Genomic DNA, 20612 nt, shown 5'->3' with positions numbered 1-20612 from the left:
ACATTTATTGAGAAAATTATGTAATGTAACGTGATGGAGGTTCTTTAAGCGGGAAATTCCAGTCCAAACCCTGGAAACATGACATAAAGGATTTGTTTTACTTGTTGCATGAAAATTGAAAAGCACTAATAATAAACCAAACCGTAATATCGAGCACTGCTGAGTGATCAGTATCACGCTTGAATGGAGACCCAAAACAGAGTGGACATTCCGCAATCGTTGCGGAATTATTAATTGGGTGATTAATTGGTCGTGGTAGGAACTCTAGACATCGCAAAGAAGCAAGATATAAAAGGAACAACTTGAGATTTAACTCGAAGGCCTGCCAGGGCTGACGCCTGAATATCTGCACGTGCAAAATGTCAAACATAAAACATAATGACCCCACTGCAATTCCCCATCAGCAAATATACTGAAAATCGAATCAATTTAACTAATATTTGAGACAAAATTTTGATTCTGCAGTGCAAAAATAATAAAATTGCATCGAGTCTGCAGACTTTCAATCTGTTTACATTGCAAATTTGCAATACTTTAGATCCATGAGTTCAATCATCGAGAATTCCACAAAGTATTCCTCGACGTAAACATATTACTTTGCGGAACAGATTTCACGGCGGAACCGATTCCGCTCGGAAACGTTTTCACGTCGATTTGAGGCGCGGAATATTCCATCGATGGAACGAGAGAATTACTGAATAATTATCGACCAATTGACGATGTTTACACGTGGAAAACGTCTGTTTTGGGTCGATAAATGAGACTTCTGATAGAAAACAACTGAGCTATTAACTATTTAGATATAAATCAACCAATAGCACGAGCCGAATTAACCTAAACAAAATCTTAAACATTCTTTTTGGAGGCACCATGTCGTAGTATTAGTAAACATTACGATAACACAAGCCAAAAAGAAGACTAATCAGTAAAAGTAGTGACTAATAGCAATCTCGAGCGACTAACTCGTCTCATCATAGACTAATAATTTGCAGTACTTATCATGATAAGTGCTTAAGTAATGGCTTATTTATAGTTGTTTTACACATTCCCGAATAAGCGTAGATGTGATGTGATTATCTGAACTTTTTCATGTGTTAAATATTCTTATTGCTCGGGCTAAGGAACCGAATTAGAAGTCAGTAAATAATTAGTGAATTAGTCGGTAAGTCAATAAATAATCTATAACTATAAATACATTGTAAAATGTATACCAGGAAATGTTTTTTCCTGATTTTGGCTACACTTGAAGACGGCATTTAATTTGAGGAGGCTTTTAAATAGGTTTTTAGTTGCTGATTAAATTAGCAAGGAAAACATGAGCAATTACTTTACTTTATTAATGAGATACCTTCGTAGTTAGTTTAATGACAAAAGACTTTGCGGTGAAATTTGGAAGGCGTCCACGGTTCATCCTTACTTTGCAACATCTTCACGAGAATTTCCTTATAACCAGAAACAACATAATGCTTTATACTGTGACCCACATGCGTTGTGATCCTGAATTGAGCTGCTGTCCGCGAGTGTGACACTTCAATCCATGAGAACCACAGACTTTGCGAGGAAAGGCAACTCACGGACTGCATATGTCAAAATATGTACTCTTTTAAGATTAATTTCTCTGCTGTGAATTTAGTTGAGTTGAATCTCGACAAAATGCACCCCAAATTAATAACAGAAGATTTGACATGTATGGGGACTGGGGAGGCGATTTATTGCTGCCCCTGAATTTATTACTTTTCGTTCATAATCATAACCCAAATAGTGAGTATTTACACGTCGTGATAGCTGATAAACTTCTAAGTTCAAGTCCTTCCATGGAGTGGCCTTAAAAATTCATGAGCGTCTATAAATATAATGAGGTAATGAAAATTAACAAAGTTTTGGACACAAACTGGCCAAAGTCACGTGAAAATTTAAATCTATGACTAATTCAAAGACTACTTCGAATTGATAAATCTTAAAGGAAGATGCTGCAAGATGGTCTAACAGTTAGTCGAGTTAAATGCAAAGAAATGCGATACTAATCTTACTAAATTGTTGGCAATTGTTATTTGTTTTATCAACTGAAGTAAAATTATCGAAGTTTTGAATTCTGAGCAAATTACAAATTAAACTCAGAATGCTCCCTTTTTATTATAAACGCATTAAAGCTTTATGAAAGCTTTTAAGAAACCACAAATAAGAAAAAGTTTGTGGTTTCTGTTTTAGTTTCATTGATTTATTAGTTTCATTGATTCACATTTACTGATTCAAACTGTTTCCAGGGTTACCAGATCTTCATAAGAACCAGAGCCCGGTTGAAATCCTCCCTTTACGGTCGACACCTGTTGGCACTACTCTACGGCGAGGAAGCGTCTAGAATGATGGCGCTCTGCAAGCACAAATCAGCGATAACGTGGGTTCAAAGAGCGATCAAACATATAAAACCGGACCTACCAGCCTCTCTTACGGTGAGTTGAATTGTTCCACTTCGTTACTCGATTATTGCTTTATTGCAACTCAAATGAATTAGGTAGACTCATTTGAGTGTCCCCCAGGTTTTCACGCTCTGTATAATTATAGTGATAATATTTGGACGTTTTAAACGCAGTATTTGATTAATACAATTGATCGAAAAGGTTTACTTACATTTGTAAGAAATTTGACATTGCTTAAATATTCAGTTTATTGATCACGAGCATAGTTAAAGTACTAAAAGTTGAAACGACGTAATTTTATTTTGACAACGATTTTAAATTGTTGTCAAGAATTTACAAACGATGCTTAAACTCATATAACGAATTCAAATGACCTGTCAGTAGTTACTAGTTCTAATTCCAAACATCTGCTTAACTGAAAAGGTCAAAGATGTGGCATAGTATCACAAGTGGTCACCGATTAGTTTTTATAATATCTATCAGCATAGCTGATCAGACCGAGATGTACTAATATATGGAAATTTTTAAAAATAATTATGGGTCCATCTATATACAGAGAATTTTTGATGGAAACTACTTTTTTGTGTTACTAGTGACCATATTATAGATGAATCTTATGTATAAAGCCCAAAGCAATATATTTTTGAACAGTTGAAATTGAATGCTAACATAAGTCAACGGCTGCGAACAATCATCATGAATATTCGGAAACAAACTCAAGCGATTATCCCAACTTAGACTCTAAATTAGACTTGTTCGATAATCAGCAATGAAACAACTGTCAATAACAGTTATTATAAGTCTGACAAGTTACTAATTAGGCCATACCTCCAACCTACCTCAGGTTATTCCACTTAATAGAGTGGCATTTTAAAATTTAGATTTCAGTCGGACGGTCCATCCACAAACTATCGAGGACCCTTTCATTCAAACTCATCAAATTATAATGCAGCAAAGTCGGCATAGAAGACCTAAAATAGACCGCTTGCTCAAGTATCAAGTAGTGTACTAATCAGTGGCGTAACGAAGGGCCCTGCTGACCCCGCTGTGCAGGGGGGCGCCGTCTTAGAGGGGGCGCCAAATCGTCGTTTGAATGTGGGACAATTTCGAAAACTTAACTAAAGTACTAGCAAAACTGCGCGTTTTGCTCTAGATACACACTTTTTTAGAGATTTTACCGGCGTATCCTCTTAAATCACCTAATTTGTTCAATTTTAGGGAGGGGCACCAAAAGGGGAGGGGCGCCAACAGGGGGGCGCCTTTTCGGCAGGGGGGCGCCAACAGGCAACGTTACGCCACTGGTACTAATGAAATAATATACTGCCCTAACCAGTGATCACCATCAACTCTGCGATCATTCACGGACACAGTCGAAACTCTGATACTAATATCATCTGATAAGATGTAAACTTTCCGAGAAACACGTACGCTATTATAAATAGAGAAATTATCATGAGACCTACTCAAGTATATCAGCGCATTTGTTTTTTAAAATAGACTTATTTTGCTCTAAAATTAAGTATGATAAAGAACCCGCTAAAAATATGTCACCCAAATAACAGCAATTCTTCGAGTTAACCTCTCTGTACTGTGATTCATGGTAGCTTGGCAGCTCCTTCAAAGTCACTCACGACGGCCCTGATACTCTGATAGTTTAACCTATTCAAGCTGATCAAATTGTAACAAACATCTTTATATTTAAGTTAACCATAAAGTCGTTCAAGTTTATGGGTCTTGTAAGCGAATCGCTCAATCATTCAACTTGGTTAATGATATTGTGGGTGGTGTTTGCGCATGAATGACTCCGCGATAAGACAATAACGTAATATCATAATAAGTTTAGTAATTCATACTATTTGTAGTGGACCGATGGACCCGACACAGGCCAATATGATACCGACAGATTCATTTTATTTTAATGATGATGATTAATATACTGGCGGTCGTTTCTGTCGGCGGAATTCGAGCATTCAGAAGTTTAATGTATATCGCGACAGTATTGAAAAAAATTTAGTCGTCGAAGGACATCTGCCACATTTGTCAATAACCTTATTCCTTAACACACATGATCAGATGGAAAACACCATTGAAGAATTTCGAATGAGTTACTATTTGATTTATTTGCCGTAACATGGGACAATAGATAGAAATAATTGAATGGCATTTTTTAATGAAATCTCAAATCCAAATTCCTTAAAAGAAATTCCTAAAAAAGTCAACAAAACAAAAAATGTTAAAACATACCAAAATGTCGCCGGCAACACAAAAGTCTGCCCTAAATTTCACACAACGTCGATTGATCACATAAAAAAGGCAATCAACCTTCCTTTCTAAACTGAAAGAACACTCAATGCAAACATTAAAGGAGAGATGATTATAACAATAAAATGTTACCATGTTGCCAGGTGGGCATAATGATAAAAAGTTCGCAGAATTTGGGAGCCTCACAGCTTCAAAGCTTGTGTAGATTGCAACAATGGCAGTCTGGCAGCCTAGGATTTATTAAGTACACAGCGCTTGAGCGCTAATGACTCGAGGAGCGAAGTTAACAGATGTGTTTAAATCCAGCTAGACGTATGTTAATATATTTCCTTAATTAACAAGCTCTATACATATACTATGAGTACTACTATATATGTATAGCTACTAGGTTTGATTGCGGAGAATATAACTGCACTAACAAAAGAGCCGATCTGTGTTACAGTGAGATCCTCAGACCAACAGACATATTCCAAAAAAAATACCCAAGGTGTCAAGTTGGAACTTTCAAGAAACTCATCAACAATCATTTCAATTTTCATCTCCTTCCCTCTCCGAACGTGCCAATGAAAGCCTCACTCGCTGCCAATTAGTCTGGCTCCCCGCAAAGAAGTAGTAAAAACCGCATATCTCCCCCAACCACGCGGCTCCAACAGGTACGCGTCCTGTGTCACCCAGTGATGCATCGTGCCCATAACTCGCGAAACCTTACAGTCATATGACTAAACCCACTAACCTTGGGTACTGGAAATTCTGGTGGTGTTGGAGCAAGGGGGAATGGGGTGTTAAAAAGGGGGGCGATGAAATATTCTGTCATGGAGGAGGAGAATTAATGAGAAGTAATGAGTAGCAACCTGATGAGGCAGCAGTTAGTGGAGTGTGGTGACGGGGAGCCTTGGTGTTCATGTCTGTAGCTGGAGCTGATTTGGTGGTAGTGCCAGTTCCAATTTATAGTATATATTTTGATTGCTGCTGCATGGGACTCATCAAACATAATACATATATTATATATATATATATATTTGCTATAATACAATAATATATGTGCTGTAATATGAGATCTTATGTTTAAATAGGGATGATTTCCCACGAGCATTATCATAGAAGCCTAGACAGTAGGCAATCACGTGATACTTTATTCCCAACCTGCATAGATTGAATACTGTCCAGTGATAATCTTTGAGCCTTCGACCCAATTCTTATTGGAGGAACGGTTATATACTGGTACCGTTCCATTTAGGAATTAATACTAGAGGCACGAATTTTCGACATCAAAGAAAGCTTTTACTTTGATCTTCGTCGTTATACTTATCATCGTAAACTGTTCACGACATGCATACTAGGTATTGTTTCTTCTTCAGGTGTTTCATTGTTTGTTGAATTCTACAACCTGCATATTTGGGGGCTGCACCAGCCGAAATCCTACTAAAAGCTATCTGCAGTCTCAAATCTGTCTGCTAGAGTAATACTAATATATTGATTTTAAAGTTTTAACGACTGATCAGCGATAAAGCCAAGAATTCAAATTTGAATTTCAATAGAGATTCGAAGACTATTTCAACAAACAATTCCAATAGTTCAATAAAAGATTCGATTCGACAAGACAATATGTTCAGATGAACGCAAATGAAGATAAGAAGCATCAACTTATGTAGCAGAAATCAAATCCTATAACTGCTGAAATTTTCGAATTATTAAACCACGGAGGCCGGTTATACTTATATTCGAAATAATTAATTGCTAATCATAACTCATCATCCTAAAATGATATTTCCTTTATCCAATTTGTGAGAATCGACGAAATTTAACGAGGCCAAAAATTTAACAATAACACTAAACTTAAATTTTTGTGACAAGGGCAATCCTCTAGTCTCCCATTACTTTATGCTCCAAGTTATTATAGTTGAGCCCTTTAAAAGAAAACAAACCCATCAAGTTGTAATGAATTGTATGCTGGCTATTTTTACTTTAATTATGTCATATGATATTCATTTCATTAAGTTTGAATTTTCATAACGAGTCTGGAATTTGTGCATACTATTGCTAATGTGAAATTAATGACGGGAGATGACAGTAAGAGTAAAAAAAGCTTGGGTTGGTTATTAAAAAGTGATTAATTTCTTAGAGCAGCTGAAAATATTCCAGCTATGAAACAACCGAAGCGGGAATTTTTGATTACCGAACCGATAAGATATCCACAATTTCGGCTGTTAATTTATTCAAATTATGCAGTATGCTGTTTTTTGAGTGATCTATATTTAATAATACGACCTTAAAATTAAATAAATTATCAATTTTCAAAATTAAAGCAAACAATAAAGGAAGCGCATAACTTTGCCTGTTTTAAATTAAAAAAAAACGCATTATTTTATATAATTACCAAATGGGTTATAACCTTATTATATTAATTATATGATATTAATTTAAATATAACAAATATAAAACTCAATTTCTCCTTCCTCTTAGATCGAGGTGTTCAGACAGTGTTGTAAGATATGTGTAGCCAGTAAGCTCTTCACTGAAGCCAAAGCTCTGGTGGTTTACTCTCTGAAACTAAGCGAGGAGACGCACGGGGCCAGCCATCCCTGCCACGCTCAGACCTTGCTGATTTATGGATTTTACTTGCTAAACATGAGTTTATAATACTGTCTAGTTATTTTTGAAAAATTGAATAAAGTTTCTGTAAAGTACAGTAAAACCCCGATTTACCGCGGAGTTTGGGGGAAAGGAAACAGCCGCGGTAAATCGGGGTTTGCGGTAAACCGGGGTTTTATCAGTATACATTGTGCATGTTAAGCCATATTTGGGGAAGGAAATGGCCGCGGTAAATCGGGATTTTATTGCAGTGCCAAAACTTGAGTCAACGTGTCCAATTAACATTGTTAACTAACAGCGACGGCCATTCCAAAACTTTAGTATGTTTGAGAGTTGGGACCTTGAACTTGTTACACTTACATACCTTTTGCATGACTAGTATTGATAATTCAAGTTTAGGCAATAGATACACAAACATAGAACACCTAAATCTTATCTCCAATCTTATCTCTAATCTTATCTCAGGTGACATTGACGAAAGTGTCCAAGTATACAGACAATGTCTTGACATATTCCTCAATACTCTAGGAGACGTGAATCTGAAGACAGCTTGTGCTCGACAGGCACTTGGTCTTGCTCTATTTATTCAGGTGAGCATTTCAGAGTGTTTATAATAATCTTAAATCTGTCTTGTCGGCAGAGCCTTTGCTAGATACTTAGATATGCAGAGCTATTCACTTTACTGTTACGCCTAGTAGCTATAAAGGTTGATTCGACCATTGGCTGCATTTTACTGTCACCACGTGGCAGGACATACAGAGATTCCAAGACAGAACTCATAAATAAATTAATGAACTAACTTTTAGCTTTGTACCCCACCAACATGGTATGGTAAGCTTCATTGCCAATCTTACAGCCGCGACCTTTATCTCTATATTATATACACTGTATACCTATATCGCTGTCTTGAGTGTCTACAATTGAAATCCTAAATGTTGCAGCAGAGCAACAAAATAGCTGACTTTAAAATGACAATTAGTTCTACTTTCAATAAATATAACCTGCAACATAGAGAATTTGGGGCCAATACCTGAAATTGGCTTCGGGGAACATAATATGATGAACGAGAAGTTCCAAGACTTCCATCGACATTTACGTTATACTGATATTTATAAACAAGATACCTTCCGATCGAAACAAGATTAATTGCACTCTTGAACGATCCGTATTAATAAAGCTGATCAGAATATTCGCGACCAGTTATGATTACTGATTTGGCTTATACTGGCTGTTACAGCTGTAAGCTTCGATTTGTGAGTTGACCAATAATCAAGTACACGGATATTTATATCAATCATGTCTAATGTGTGCTTATTCTAGATTCGATTAATCTCTAGTTATAACCATGGTGCGTAGGACGTGAAGCATATTTGGCGCTCTTTCACGATTAGATGGGATTGAAACACCTATATTTATCAATTCGCCAAGTCAGACAAGATTGTACGTGATTGGGGATCAGGAATGTTACAACTCAAATTCATCCCATTCCTTTGAGTTTCTCATTTCTGACAGTCCAGAAATATTGAAACATTTTTTTAAATTTTGACACGTCAAGGTCGAAGATTTTTAAAAATCCTCGAAATATTCGATATTCATTTTTAAAATGTTAGGTTTTTATTTAGTTATAGACACGGATGAAAACATCAAATTCCTCAATAAACTTCCTGTCTAAGTCATATGTACAAATATAAGCTTATGATTGACCTATAAAATGTTTTCTCGTGGAGTCCTATATTCTTTATCATTATGACGTATGCCGATTTTATATATAAATGTAAAATATCGAGTAGGGGGGGGGGGGGGGGGGGGCGGGGCAATAAATGAACCGCCAAGAAAATAAGCAAGACTGAAAGTGAAAAACAAATTAAAAATTGAAGAATCTATGCATTTTTCATATAAAATGTTACATTGAATTTACAAAAAAATCAGCCGTAACCTCCATGTCTGGTACGTGCTTAACTCGCTTCTCGAAATTAAGAAATTAGCGCTCTAAAATGAGACGAAAAGAAGTTCTAGAACGGTAACATGTATTGATTGTGTTGTCAACAGTCAACACAAATAGTCTAGGATCGTAAATAACTCTGTAGCTATATAATATAGCAATATAGTATATTGGCAATAGCTGTTATCAGGACTGTGTCAAATTGATTGCAATGAACTTGTCTACTTTGTATGTATTCGATTTTGAGTAAAACTGAAATTCCGGTGCAAATCCTGTTCCCAGACCATTTGTACGCTTTACTGTGGAATCCAGTAGACTGGCTACGCAACTGAAACAATTCAAGTATCCAATTTAAATAGCTCTACTAAATGATCGCATTCTTGGGAGATGCTCTTGCATTCTTTAAAATTATCACTGGTACTGCACAATGCATATCACCGCAAATACCTCTGTAACGATTATGATCATACAGGCAGTTGCCGTGTAAAACTATATTTCTACCAGGGTTACAATCAATACAATTTCCCGGAAGCGCTGTGGCAGATAGAGAAGTCAACTCAAATTCTGGAGAATCTGCTCAACTCTAAGCATGTTTTTATTGCAGCCAGCTGGAGGCTGAAGGCGCTACTGTTAGAGGGTCTTGCAGCCAACACTGAGAACGAACAGGTTAGTTAATAGGTGGGGGGGGGGGGGTTCACTTCACTTTTTTACACTATTTTACCAACCGGGTTGGTATGATGTTAAACCTTTAAACGAGGTACGATCCTCAGAACATGCATTTAGAAATATCATGTCACTATATAATATGATGATAAAGTTGCGGCGACTCAGTAGATAAAGATTAGCTATATAGTGTGAGTGCGAATAGATTTGGGGAATCGCAGGTGGTCAACCTACAGTGCTGCGTAATTTAGGACAGAAAATTTCGGCATTACGCACAGTAACCCGATCAATCTTCATACCGTACCAGTACCACATTAAATATCCGTTTATCTGGAAAAATGCTTTTAGTGATGCCTAGAATTATGATCACAGCTTTATAGTCACCATATTATTCCCGACAAGAACTTCGCTAATCGCTTTAGTGGCTCACTGGTTAACACGTTTGACTTTGAATCTGAAAGATGGAACTCCCACTGATGGTTCGTATCCATTGCAGCGAAGGCTGAAGCCTCGGGCGTATGCAATACACCTCCTTAACCGTCGCTGGCTTAATTGCAACTGGACCTTCGCTGCTCCTGTAATTGGCTGCAGTTACAATGTAACCATATGGCTGTTGGACATATCGAATTCGAAGTAAATTTTTTTAATACATGATAATACCTATACTTTGAGCTTTCATACTCTGATAGCAACCAAAATATTACGGACGGACTTTGCGCGGAGTGTCCAAAATTCAATGCATGTGTTCGCTTCAGCTCTTTCGTGATCTTGGTTTTGAGAATTGGTGTTTTCATTTTGACAGTAGAGAAAAAGGCGCGGATGCAGACGGTACATATCATATAGTCATAGTAAATACGTGACACCCTTTTGAGGCTGATATAAGAGCTCATATCATTGTATCTGCTTCAAGTTCAACATAAACGTGATAAACGTGATTATAGGAGCGTGAAGGTTAATATCTTACTATACATAAAGCGAGACGATATATATATATATATATATTATGATTGGCTACTGGGACACGTCATACACACGGTTGGATTGTTAATTCGGTTGAAGTACCTTTACATCCATTATCACCATATATATATATATATATATATGCCATTTTACTGACACCACGGCATCAACTTTAACGCAAAACCGAAAAATATATACAACTGAAACTTTTTTGACTGGGTCAAATGCTTTAATGGCCTCCAAATCACTAATCAGCATTGAAAAATAAAAGATTGGCCAAGAAATAGGAGTTTTAGAGCCCAAAATTTGGTACCCCAAGTGGTGTCAAAAACGCGAATTAAATAGGTAATAATTATTTTGGTCTCTTGAGTCTTGACACCATTTTAGGGTTATACGGGTTCCTGCTAGTACCTCTAACACGGAGGAGCATAATATTGATCACCAAATATATTCGGTCAGTATTACATCTATACAAAATTTAATAAACTTTGGGTGCGACCTGAGAATTAATAAGCAATATGATTTATTTCAAAACAGGTCTCGATTAGCTAAGGTTTGTAGGTCCTGACTCTCCGCAGATTAAGTGCCTTTCGTGGTTCAAACTGCAATGGAGAATAGAGATACGATTGGTTGGCACTTGCTCAATGCCCAGCGCCTGATTTAAAGTGCACCTGGTCGTAAATTGTAAAGTCGACAGTAACACAGGTTTTACTTTCTGTAAACTTTAGGGTCTGTTGCTGGCTAAAGTTGTGATTTAACCCATATGCAACTCTATGGTAATATATAGGAGCCGTACAGCACGCTCGTGCAGTTCCGCCGAAATGGTTCTGTAGTTTAGAGATCACGATTGGCAAATATACCTCCAAATGAGTGGTACTGGCAGAACTTGGAGTCACGCAGCCATATAATATCAATTGAAATTGGATATGATTGAATGAAAATTGAAAATTCGTGTCAAGACAATGACAAAATAAAATTTGATTTTACACAGTACTTACTACTTTTGTTTGCCAGACATATAAGTGCGCTGATAGTGACTTAATATCAAGCATTGTCAATTAACCAAATAATGAAAGAATTGAATAAATGCCCGTACGCGTACATTCAGTGGGTCGAGGAAATATGTTTCATGATAAAGTCAACCATAAATCGCTGCAAGATTAAAATATTCAAATATAATGTTATATTAATTGACTTTAGAACGGCATATCATACTAGCAAAGCTCTCGAGTCTCGCCACCAAACTAGCAATAGTTATATAAGTTATGTAATTTAAATGATTTCGCATAAATGACATTGATAACGATTACCAAAGAGAATAATGACTTAACCGAAAGTGACGCTCAAATCACGTCAGGTCGCCGTTACGAACCTGAGACAAGCGAAGAAACTGTATTGGTCGTGCGTAAAAATGTCAAGAGAAATCGTCGGAGAGATGACGGTGCAGACTGCCAGGTAACGAATTTATTGAGTATATTTAGGTTGAATAACAATAGTAATTATCATTAATTATGTCTGTTAAATCTAATCATCTAGTATCACGCATCGGTACACATCGCGGGCGATCTGGTATCCAGCTGTAGTCTGTAAAGCCATGGTGTTCTAGTGTGGAATTGAAACTTTGTTAAAGTAAACGCGTCGAAATTAACAACATAACAAGTGACAACATTAACACTATAACACTAGTGTTAAAGTGGGAAAGTTACCACAAATGGGATTTTCTGATAGTCGCTTATAATCACTAATTGAGTCGCTTATAATCACTAATTAAATGCTTTATAATAGACTATTTTTAAAACCACCACAAACAGTTAGTAAACATTTATAAACGGTGCATTTTCAAGAAAAGTGCCTTATAACCGCTCAATTAGCGACTCTAATTACGGCAATCAGAAAATCTCATTTGCGGTAACTAAGTAACTTGCCGTTAAGTGACCACACGATGCGTGGCCAAAGAACATTTTAATTCGAGTTGAGCCAATTCAGGCGTCAATCGTCATGATACAAGTGATCCCGTTAGTCGTGATTTAAGTAAAAATAAAACCTGAATTTATCCTGATAATCTATATAGTTGTCAGGTTATTAATCCCAAATCGAAGAAATATGAATCATTGATTAAATGTGAATCTAATTATGATTATTAGGTAAATTTGCAGGTGGTAGACGCAATAGTAAATTTGTATTACCAGCTTGTAAATTCTATCAATAAGCCGCTGAAAATATGGACTTTTCTAAGGACTATAAGTATGTCTCAAGTATAGCTAAAGAGTGACTAGGGACTGCTTTAGTCATAACATTTTATAGCACGGAGATGTTACGATTTAGGGTATCAACTAAAGTGATTGACAATCAATATGATATCTGTAATTTCTCGATCCAAGAATTAAGCAGGGTCGATAATATAGCCGACACATTAAAACTTTCGTAAAAACGAGCACAGTGCCTTATTCTAAGAGGCTTTTGAGACTTGTGTCGCAATGGCTGGCGTGTGTCCGCAAGGTGTTGACACTTTGCAGCTGAGGTTGTCTTGAGGATCAATAGCATTGTCTACAAAGACCATTTCTGTAGACAGTATTAAGGAATCACCCGCAAGGAATTTTAATTCAGATCGTTTATAGCAACAATGCTGGACAACTGAGCAGCTAATAAGTTGTTTGAGAAACTTTAACGCACGGTAAGAATTTCACAAGATGATACTATAAAAGTGTGAACGGTTCCGGGAACAGCGGTGTTATGTAAATTAAATCTGCTGGGTTTATCTTCATGGTTCGTTGATCAACGGTGTAACAATGTGAACATCTAATAAATAGATGATATTTTATTATCTTTAGTACTTTATTATCAGCTCTATATGGGAAATTTGAGTTCGTGCTTCGTGGAAAGAGAAAAGAATCACCCTATCCTGGTTGGTGGTAATAAAAGAAATTCAAATCATAAAATCGATTAAAAAGGAGCACGTCTAAAAACTCATAGAGTGACGCGTGACTATTATTCATGGTCGTGACTACAATCTGCTTTATTGTATTTAAATAGCTAAATTATCCGGAAGACTATAACTTCTGAGGGAGGGCCATAAAAAAACAACTGTTGGAAAACAACTGTAATCTACAATGGTGGACTGAATTATAGTTAAACCTATGACGGATCAGTAATTATTTAAGGCTCCAAAAAAGCGTTTTTAATGACCCTTGCTAGACTGTACGTAATCTACCATATGTTTATATGACTATCTGTGTCAAAGCGCAGTCTAATAATCATACTATTTATCTTATGATTGTGAAGCTGTCTTACCCTTTGATCACTAAGTAGAACTGGAACCTTCCAATCTTAGTACGTTAACGGACCATGATGTCGATGCCTAAAAATAGAACAACGTCAACAGAACATATTGCTATCAATTTCAAGTTGTCGGAGATAAAGTAAATATACATGTAAATGGATATTTTCAACCATGAATCGGTCAGAGAATTTCTAACCAACCAGTCAAGGGGATATTTGGACTCACTTACACATAATGTTATATGATCATTTACAAAATACTTCTAGCTGAATTTTATTTATAAATAAATATATAATATATTATTCTTCAGTACTTTATTATCAGCTCTATGGAAAACTCGAGTACTATAAGTACGTGCTTTATAGAAAGAGAGAAGAATTATTGGACTATTCTGGTTGGTGGTAATATAAAACATCATGAAAACTTAAAGTTTAATTTTAAAAAAGGAGCATGATGTTTGGAAACTTATAGAATGACGCGTAACTGCAATCGGTCCCTTTGTATTTATAGCTAGATTATTTGGAAGACTTTAAATAGCCCTCACTATTCGAGTTTTAATGACCCTACTTACTTAACCGACCACGTTTGTCAAAGTGGATGCTCGTGAAAAACTACTTTTTTCCCAGAAAAGCAGTTGAAGCTGTCTTGCACCTTGAACCCTAAGTGGAACGCTCCAATCTTACCTTTTTACGAACCATTATATCAAAGTGGGGGATTGTGAACTACCTTTTTCCAGATTTTCTGATTATCATGAAGCTGTTAGCCTGGACGGTGCTGTTGGTTTTAATGACCAATCTACAAAAAGCTGTTTTGCACCTTGATCAAATTGTTCGTAAAAAGCATTAAGATCGGAGAGCTCCATGCCCAGTGCCGCTAATTGATCTTCAATTGGTGGCACTGGGCTTGGAACTCTCCGATCTTAATGCTTTTTACGAACTATTGTTTTATTACTTAATAGCTCAAAATAGCTCAAGCAAACGTATTCCCATCATTTATAAGTTTAAAAAAGGGAGGTATTTTCTATTTTGAACTCGGTGGAAGACGACTTTCCAAATATCTGTCCTAAACAGATGTCAAACAAATGTGTTGATTGACATCTTCTAGAAAAGAGACTGCTGAATAATCAAAGCAATAACGTGTATCGATGAAATTGAAGGGATGTTTTGTAAATGTTGTGCAACAATTACCCCGCGAAAGTCATGCTTCATTTTCTAGCATTTTGTGACGAGTTAGTGGCCTTACTTTATAAAAGAGAGAGAGAAACAGTATACTGATCTAATTTGGGGGAAACATCAACACCAACAAAAATATAGGAAACCAAAGGCTTTTCAATTAGTATTACTCAATTAGTAGACTAGAAATAATCAATCATCGTGCTGCTTTTTATTCTGAGGCGGTATACACTTGACACTTGTCAATGACAGCAAACAGAAAGAGTAGAAAGCGTAATTTTCAATGAAATATGTCTCCAATATAATAACAAACTCTATCTTTTCTGGAGGCTTTTGCAGCATTTGCTATAGCAAATGCTGCAAAATATATATATAATATATTACAGTGGTCCATTTTGGAGAATGGGTAGGGGCACGCATATTGTGTAATTTGATAAGAAGCTGCTTAGTTACGTTATTACGGTATTATAACAAGATTGTGTGTCTCAACTTAAAATTATACTTTGATACATATCACAGTAGTTTGAATTTGTAACATATGCATGACAGATTCTAAGGTCCCACCGTTGGTGCTTGTCTTTATCATATTGACGCAAATAGTGGACAACTTTTACAGTAAAAGTTGTCCACTATTTGCGTCAATATGATAAAGACAAGTAAAAGTTTTACTCACTGATAGTCCTATAACTGTCCTAGTCATCATGATTGACGTGGTCTCCAATTCACGCCCTTTCAAAAAGTTGGTTTTTATTAAGTCATTTCGATCCTACCGAACAGACCTTTATAGTTGTCAGCATGATAACAACAGATAAAAACAAATCTAGATCAATTCAGCCTGTACTATTACTAAGATAATGTCTTGATTCACAATTTAGTTTCATTAAAAAGCATAATAAACTCAAAAGCCGTAAGTTTGACGTAGCTTTCACACACAAAACGAGGGTCACTAAGTGGGGCTATGACCAGTGACCACTTACCAATGATCATAATATATATAAATTGATAATATGCATATTATCAATTTTGTTCAATGCATAATAATTTGAAAATTCTGATGAATATATCAACACCATGAGCTCAATTAAATAAATTATAAGTTTTAGTTACAGTAATGTTACGTTATTGTTATAGCCCTCAAAGTCAATTGCACACTATTTGGTGTTGTTGAAACAAACAAATTGCTACGATGGGGGTGGTGTATACCAACTATAATGGTGTAACTTACTGTAGCCTACTCTCAAGGTTTGAGATCATTTCGTTCCTGCTGGTCTTTATATAGGCCCATAATGTAGGGGTCTTTTATTGATCACGATTCACGTCTGGTTTTAATTAAGTCATAGAACTAGAGGGGTCTAAATGGGTCTAAACGGGTTATGGGTCATTAACATTAGACCATGAACAAAGGTATGGTCATCAATGATTAAATCTCAAACCCGAATTAATCAACCGAACTTGGTGACCGATCGCGTTCATAAATTCGTAGGCAAATTCAACATCGAATGTCGAATGTGATATGATATGTATAAAAGCATAAACGAGATTGAAGTACTATTTTCATTTCATTTTAGTTCATTTCATTTCATATTGGAACCGCGACTGTGCTTGGTCTTGCAGTAATTATAAGTATAACTGCTAAGTTATTAAAGGGGTCACGGCCCCAGTTTTATTTGGAGTGCTGCAGTTGAGTTCGTGAATATGTAATATGAAATTGAGAGCTGTTATACTTATACTGTTTCATAGACCCCTGGGCCAGGACCCATGATTAATCTGTATTGAGATGGCCACAATAAATGCAGTAAATATCTACCGAGTGAAAACTTACCTGTACTTCCCAACCGACCAATGCTAAAAGATTAAATGTTTTCCGCAAAACATTTAGGTCAAAAAGGGTAACTAAAAATCAGCATCCCCAGATGAGTCTGTCTGGGTCTGTCCTCAGACTTTTACTTTTAATTTTCAGTCTCTAAAAAGTAAAAGTGCGGGCATACAGCACACAATGTTACTCGTCTAAATTTTTTCGAAGTAGCGCGCGCCGCTTTCTTCTCGAAAGTCCATTGGCATTAACAATGGACAACATTATTTCCATAACATAGGCTGGCGAATGTTTCTAAAAAGCACTATTTTACATCTACCTGTTAAAAATTGTTGAAAAATATGGGCATTGCCGGAGCGAGGTCGAGAATCGAGTTGAAGCTTCAAATTTTGTTGGTAGTTATTTGACCTTTGGAACAACAAAAAAGGGCGCGTAGAATATTTTTGTGCACCTAATCCCTGATTGCTACTTTGTAAATTGCGCACTCAGTAAAATGTTAATCGCATTAAACACCTTTATGATTATACGACAGAAGGATAATAAGCACATCGAAGTTTGAGTAATATTGACTCACTCCGATAAAAACATTTAATCCGGTGTAAATACATGCTAGAATGATAAATACGCAATGAATAAAAGTTATATCTACATGACACATTATATATTTGTGAGCGCTGTGGGACAAGTAATAACAATAATATCAAATTCGATGAAAATAAACAATATTTAGTATATTGATTTGATTTCCGTTCATAATCTAGGCCAAGAATAGAAATTACAAAGTTTAAATTTAAAATGGTCGATCAGCATCAATGCAACAAGAATATATCATTAGTCAGGTTGTAACGTTATGATTACTGTAATAAATCCTATGCCAATTTTAACACACTATCTTGATACTGTTGGGGCAGGGAAAGTTAATTTTGTCACATTTTCAATGTCTTTGACAAATTAATCTAAATTTTAAAAATTGAGTTCTTATGTTCTGGACAATATTCTTCCAATCGTTTCTGAAAGAATGTTGAATTCTAATAGAGTTATAGATCTTCAAAATAGGGGCAAGACATGTTTACTTTGTCACATCAGTTATTATAAGTGTTAGGTAATCGTCATCACATAAACATAAAATATTTTTTGTAGTTTGGATTGATTTATATAGGTAATAAAGCAGCCTATGCTAATTTTTACACACTAACTTGAAATTGTTGGGGCATGAAAAGTTAATTTTGTCACCTTTTTAGTGATTTTGACAAATTTAACCTAAAATTGTTAAACTTAAGCTCTGATGTTCTGGACAATATTCTAATAGAGGTATAGAATATAGATCTTCAAAAAAGGGGCAAGACATGTTTACTTTGTCACATCAGTTATTATAAGAGTTATTATAAGAGACTATTTCATTCTATAATCATTGTTTTTAATCTATTTACGATTTCGTATAATTTAGGGAGATAACTAATCAAATATTAATTAACTAATTACGCTAATTATTAACACCACACTCAGGTACTACGAGCACGTGGGTAAAGTATATCGAGTGTTGGGTAAACCTCACAAAGCAGAGGATTGTTTACTTAGGGCTGAGTTTATCATGAACCACGTCCTGGAAGAGGGGAGTCACGAGAGTCTAGGAGTCACTGTGAGTGTGTGATTAAAGTGCTATTTGCAGCTTTAATTGTTGGGTTATAATTATAAGAATAAAGGAATAATTTACATTTTATGTAAATTGTCAAAAACCTCGATCTGGTAAATTTACGGTGTGAAGTTTAATCTAGAATTAAGAAGAATGTTAAATGGGTTTGAAATATGGTAAAAGCACGTTCGATGTCTTTTTTCAATTTTCATAAGTGGAAAAATGTAAAAGTAAAAGTGCTTGAATTTAAATCAGTATATTCATTTGTGGATGACAATTCTCTCTTCAGGTTCATATAGCTACTCTTTACGCGTTCGATCTGGACAAGAAAACGTACGCTGAACGTCTTTTCCTCAAATGCCTCCGGTCTCTTCGTGAAATCAGAGGTAAACTTTCGAAATAAACTGTTTAACAGTTCAAGTAAGTGAAGGTAACAAAAGTTTCTTTTTACCATTTATCTTGCCTTGTTTCCTTATAACGGGTTGTTTTGCAGGTGTAGGAGTGGATGATTTCATTGAGATGTGTTACAGAGGTTTACTGAGGGTGACAGACAACAGACCTGAACTTCAGAACCAGTATTTAGAGTGGTACACCGAGTGGCGGGATCAGATTCAGGGTACGTGCTGGGAGAAGGGGTCCGCCACATATTACGCTTTTTAAGACCAATTATTTAAATATTGAACCCCCTCAGTGATTTCATCTCATTGACCTGCACATGAAATAATGGGTCAGGTTACAATAAGTGGGCCGATTTTTCAAAATAATCCTTAAATTTTGTTTAAAATTAAATTTCACACGTAGATGTGTTTTTGCATCCTGATGACTTAGATTCTAGCCACAGAATGAAGAAATGGGCCATGTAACTTGGCCCATTGTTGCATGTGCAGGTTCATAACATGTGAACGACCCCTAATGAAAGTAAATATTCAACATTTTAGCAATAACATTGAATATCTAATTATTTACATATTGATTGGCCCTTCATTAATCATTATTGTTCTATCTTACACAAAATAAGAGGCAACATGATGAACACGTGATCTATTTTCCCTTAGAACAACACCAACAAACCAGCTCAACCTCCGCCAAACTGTTCAATTCCCTGAAACCCCTGCTGGAGTATGTGTCACAGGAACTGAAAACCAGCACCAGACACAGGACCAACTCTAGGTAGTGAAGACCATCGGATGTCAGGCTACAGGTAGTGAAGAGGAAGACCATCAGATGTCAGGCTACTTAAGCTTTATAGAGTTCAGTTAGCTTTCACCAAATAAGAATAAAATCCCTATTAGAGGAGAAACTTGACTTGCGTTCGAAATTCTACTGTAATCACATTACAGCCTCGACTGTATCAATATAATGGCTATTATTTATTCTATAGGTCTGCAAATACATTATAAGCATTAAGCTATTTGATTATGATTGATAACCAAAGATAATAAAATGTGAATAATTCTATACAGTCATTTTCTTATTTACTTATTTAGTATTTATGTTCATGATTAATATTTGGTATATTGTACAGATAGGTCGTTTTTGTAAATTTTGTTACGGAATACCATTTATATTTTAATTCAGATCATAATCTTAATATTTCGTGTTGTTTGGAATTTACTATTTTAGTATTTGATGTTTTAAATTTTAAATGCTATCATAAATTATAAGCAATGTATGTGTTTAAAAAGACTTTTGATAATTTTCTAGGAAAGTGGACAATCTAGTGCCTTCATATTTCCGGACATGAAATGGTGATTCTTAGAATTTAGCCACCTATCATTTGCATAATCTTATTAGTTATGAATTTTGAATGTGACCATCTTGAGTCTTTTTTTTGATTTTATTAATTCCAGGGTGGTCCAAAATCGGGTACATGTTTTT

General features: G+C 35.7%; 2 protein-coding genes across 2 annotated transcripts in view; one reads left to right on the top strand and one right to left on the bottom strand.

Moving 5' to 3' along the window:
- Positions 1-20612, bottom strand: part of LOC134818419 (kynurenine 3-monooxygenase-like) — a 927626-nt gene that overhangs the window by 807785 nt on the left and 99229 nt on the right. The gene's annotated exons all lie outside the window — the stretch shown is intronic.
- Positions 1968-20323, top strand: LOC134818743 (amyloid protein-binding protein 2-like). Its single transcript, XM_063828389.1, has 10 exons — positions 1968-1988; positions 2265-2450; positions 7143-7311; positions 7737-7861; positions 9718-9879; positions 12194-12291; positions 18608-18740; positions 19024-19120; positions 19228-19350; positions 19790-20323. The coding sequence occupies exons 1-10, from the start codon at positions 1968-1970 to the stop codon at positions 19906-19908; spliced, it is 1233 nt and encodes a 410-aa protein (XP_063684459.1). The 3' UTR covers positions 19909-20323.

Source organism: Bolinopsis microptera, chromosome 7 (assembly GCF_026151205.1).
Source record: "Bolinopsis microptera isolate Bmic1 chromosome 7, MBARI_Bmic_1.0, whole genome shotgun sequence".
Lineage (NCBI taxonomy): Eukaryota > Metazoa > Ctenophora > Tentaculata > Lobata > Bolinopsidae > Bolinopsis > Bolinopsis microptera.
This window is presented reverse-complemented; position numbering and strand designations above follow the sequence as displayed.

Bases quoted from the DNA above. Each gene is read 5' to 3' on its own strand.
- LOC134818743 (XM_063828389.1), top strand. From the start codon at position 1,968: ATGCTGCAAGATGGTCTAACA. The intron at 7,862-9,717 runs GTGAGCATTTCA...TATTTCTACCAG, and splicing joins GTCTTGCTCTATTTATTCAG to GGTTACAATCAATACAATTT. The intron at 12,292-18,607 runs GTAACGAATTTA...CACCACACTCAG, and splicing joins ATGACGGTGCAGACTGCCAG to GTACTACGAGCACGTGGGTA.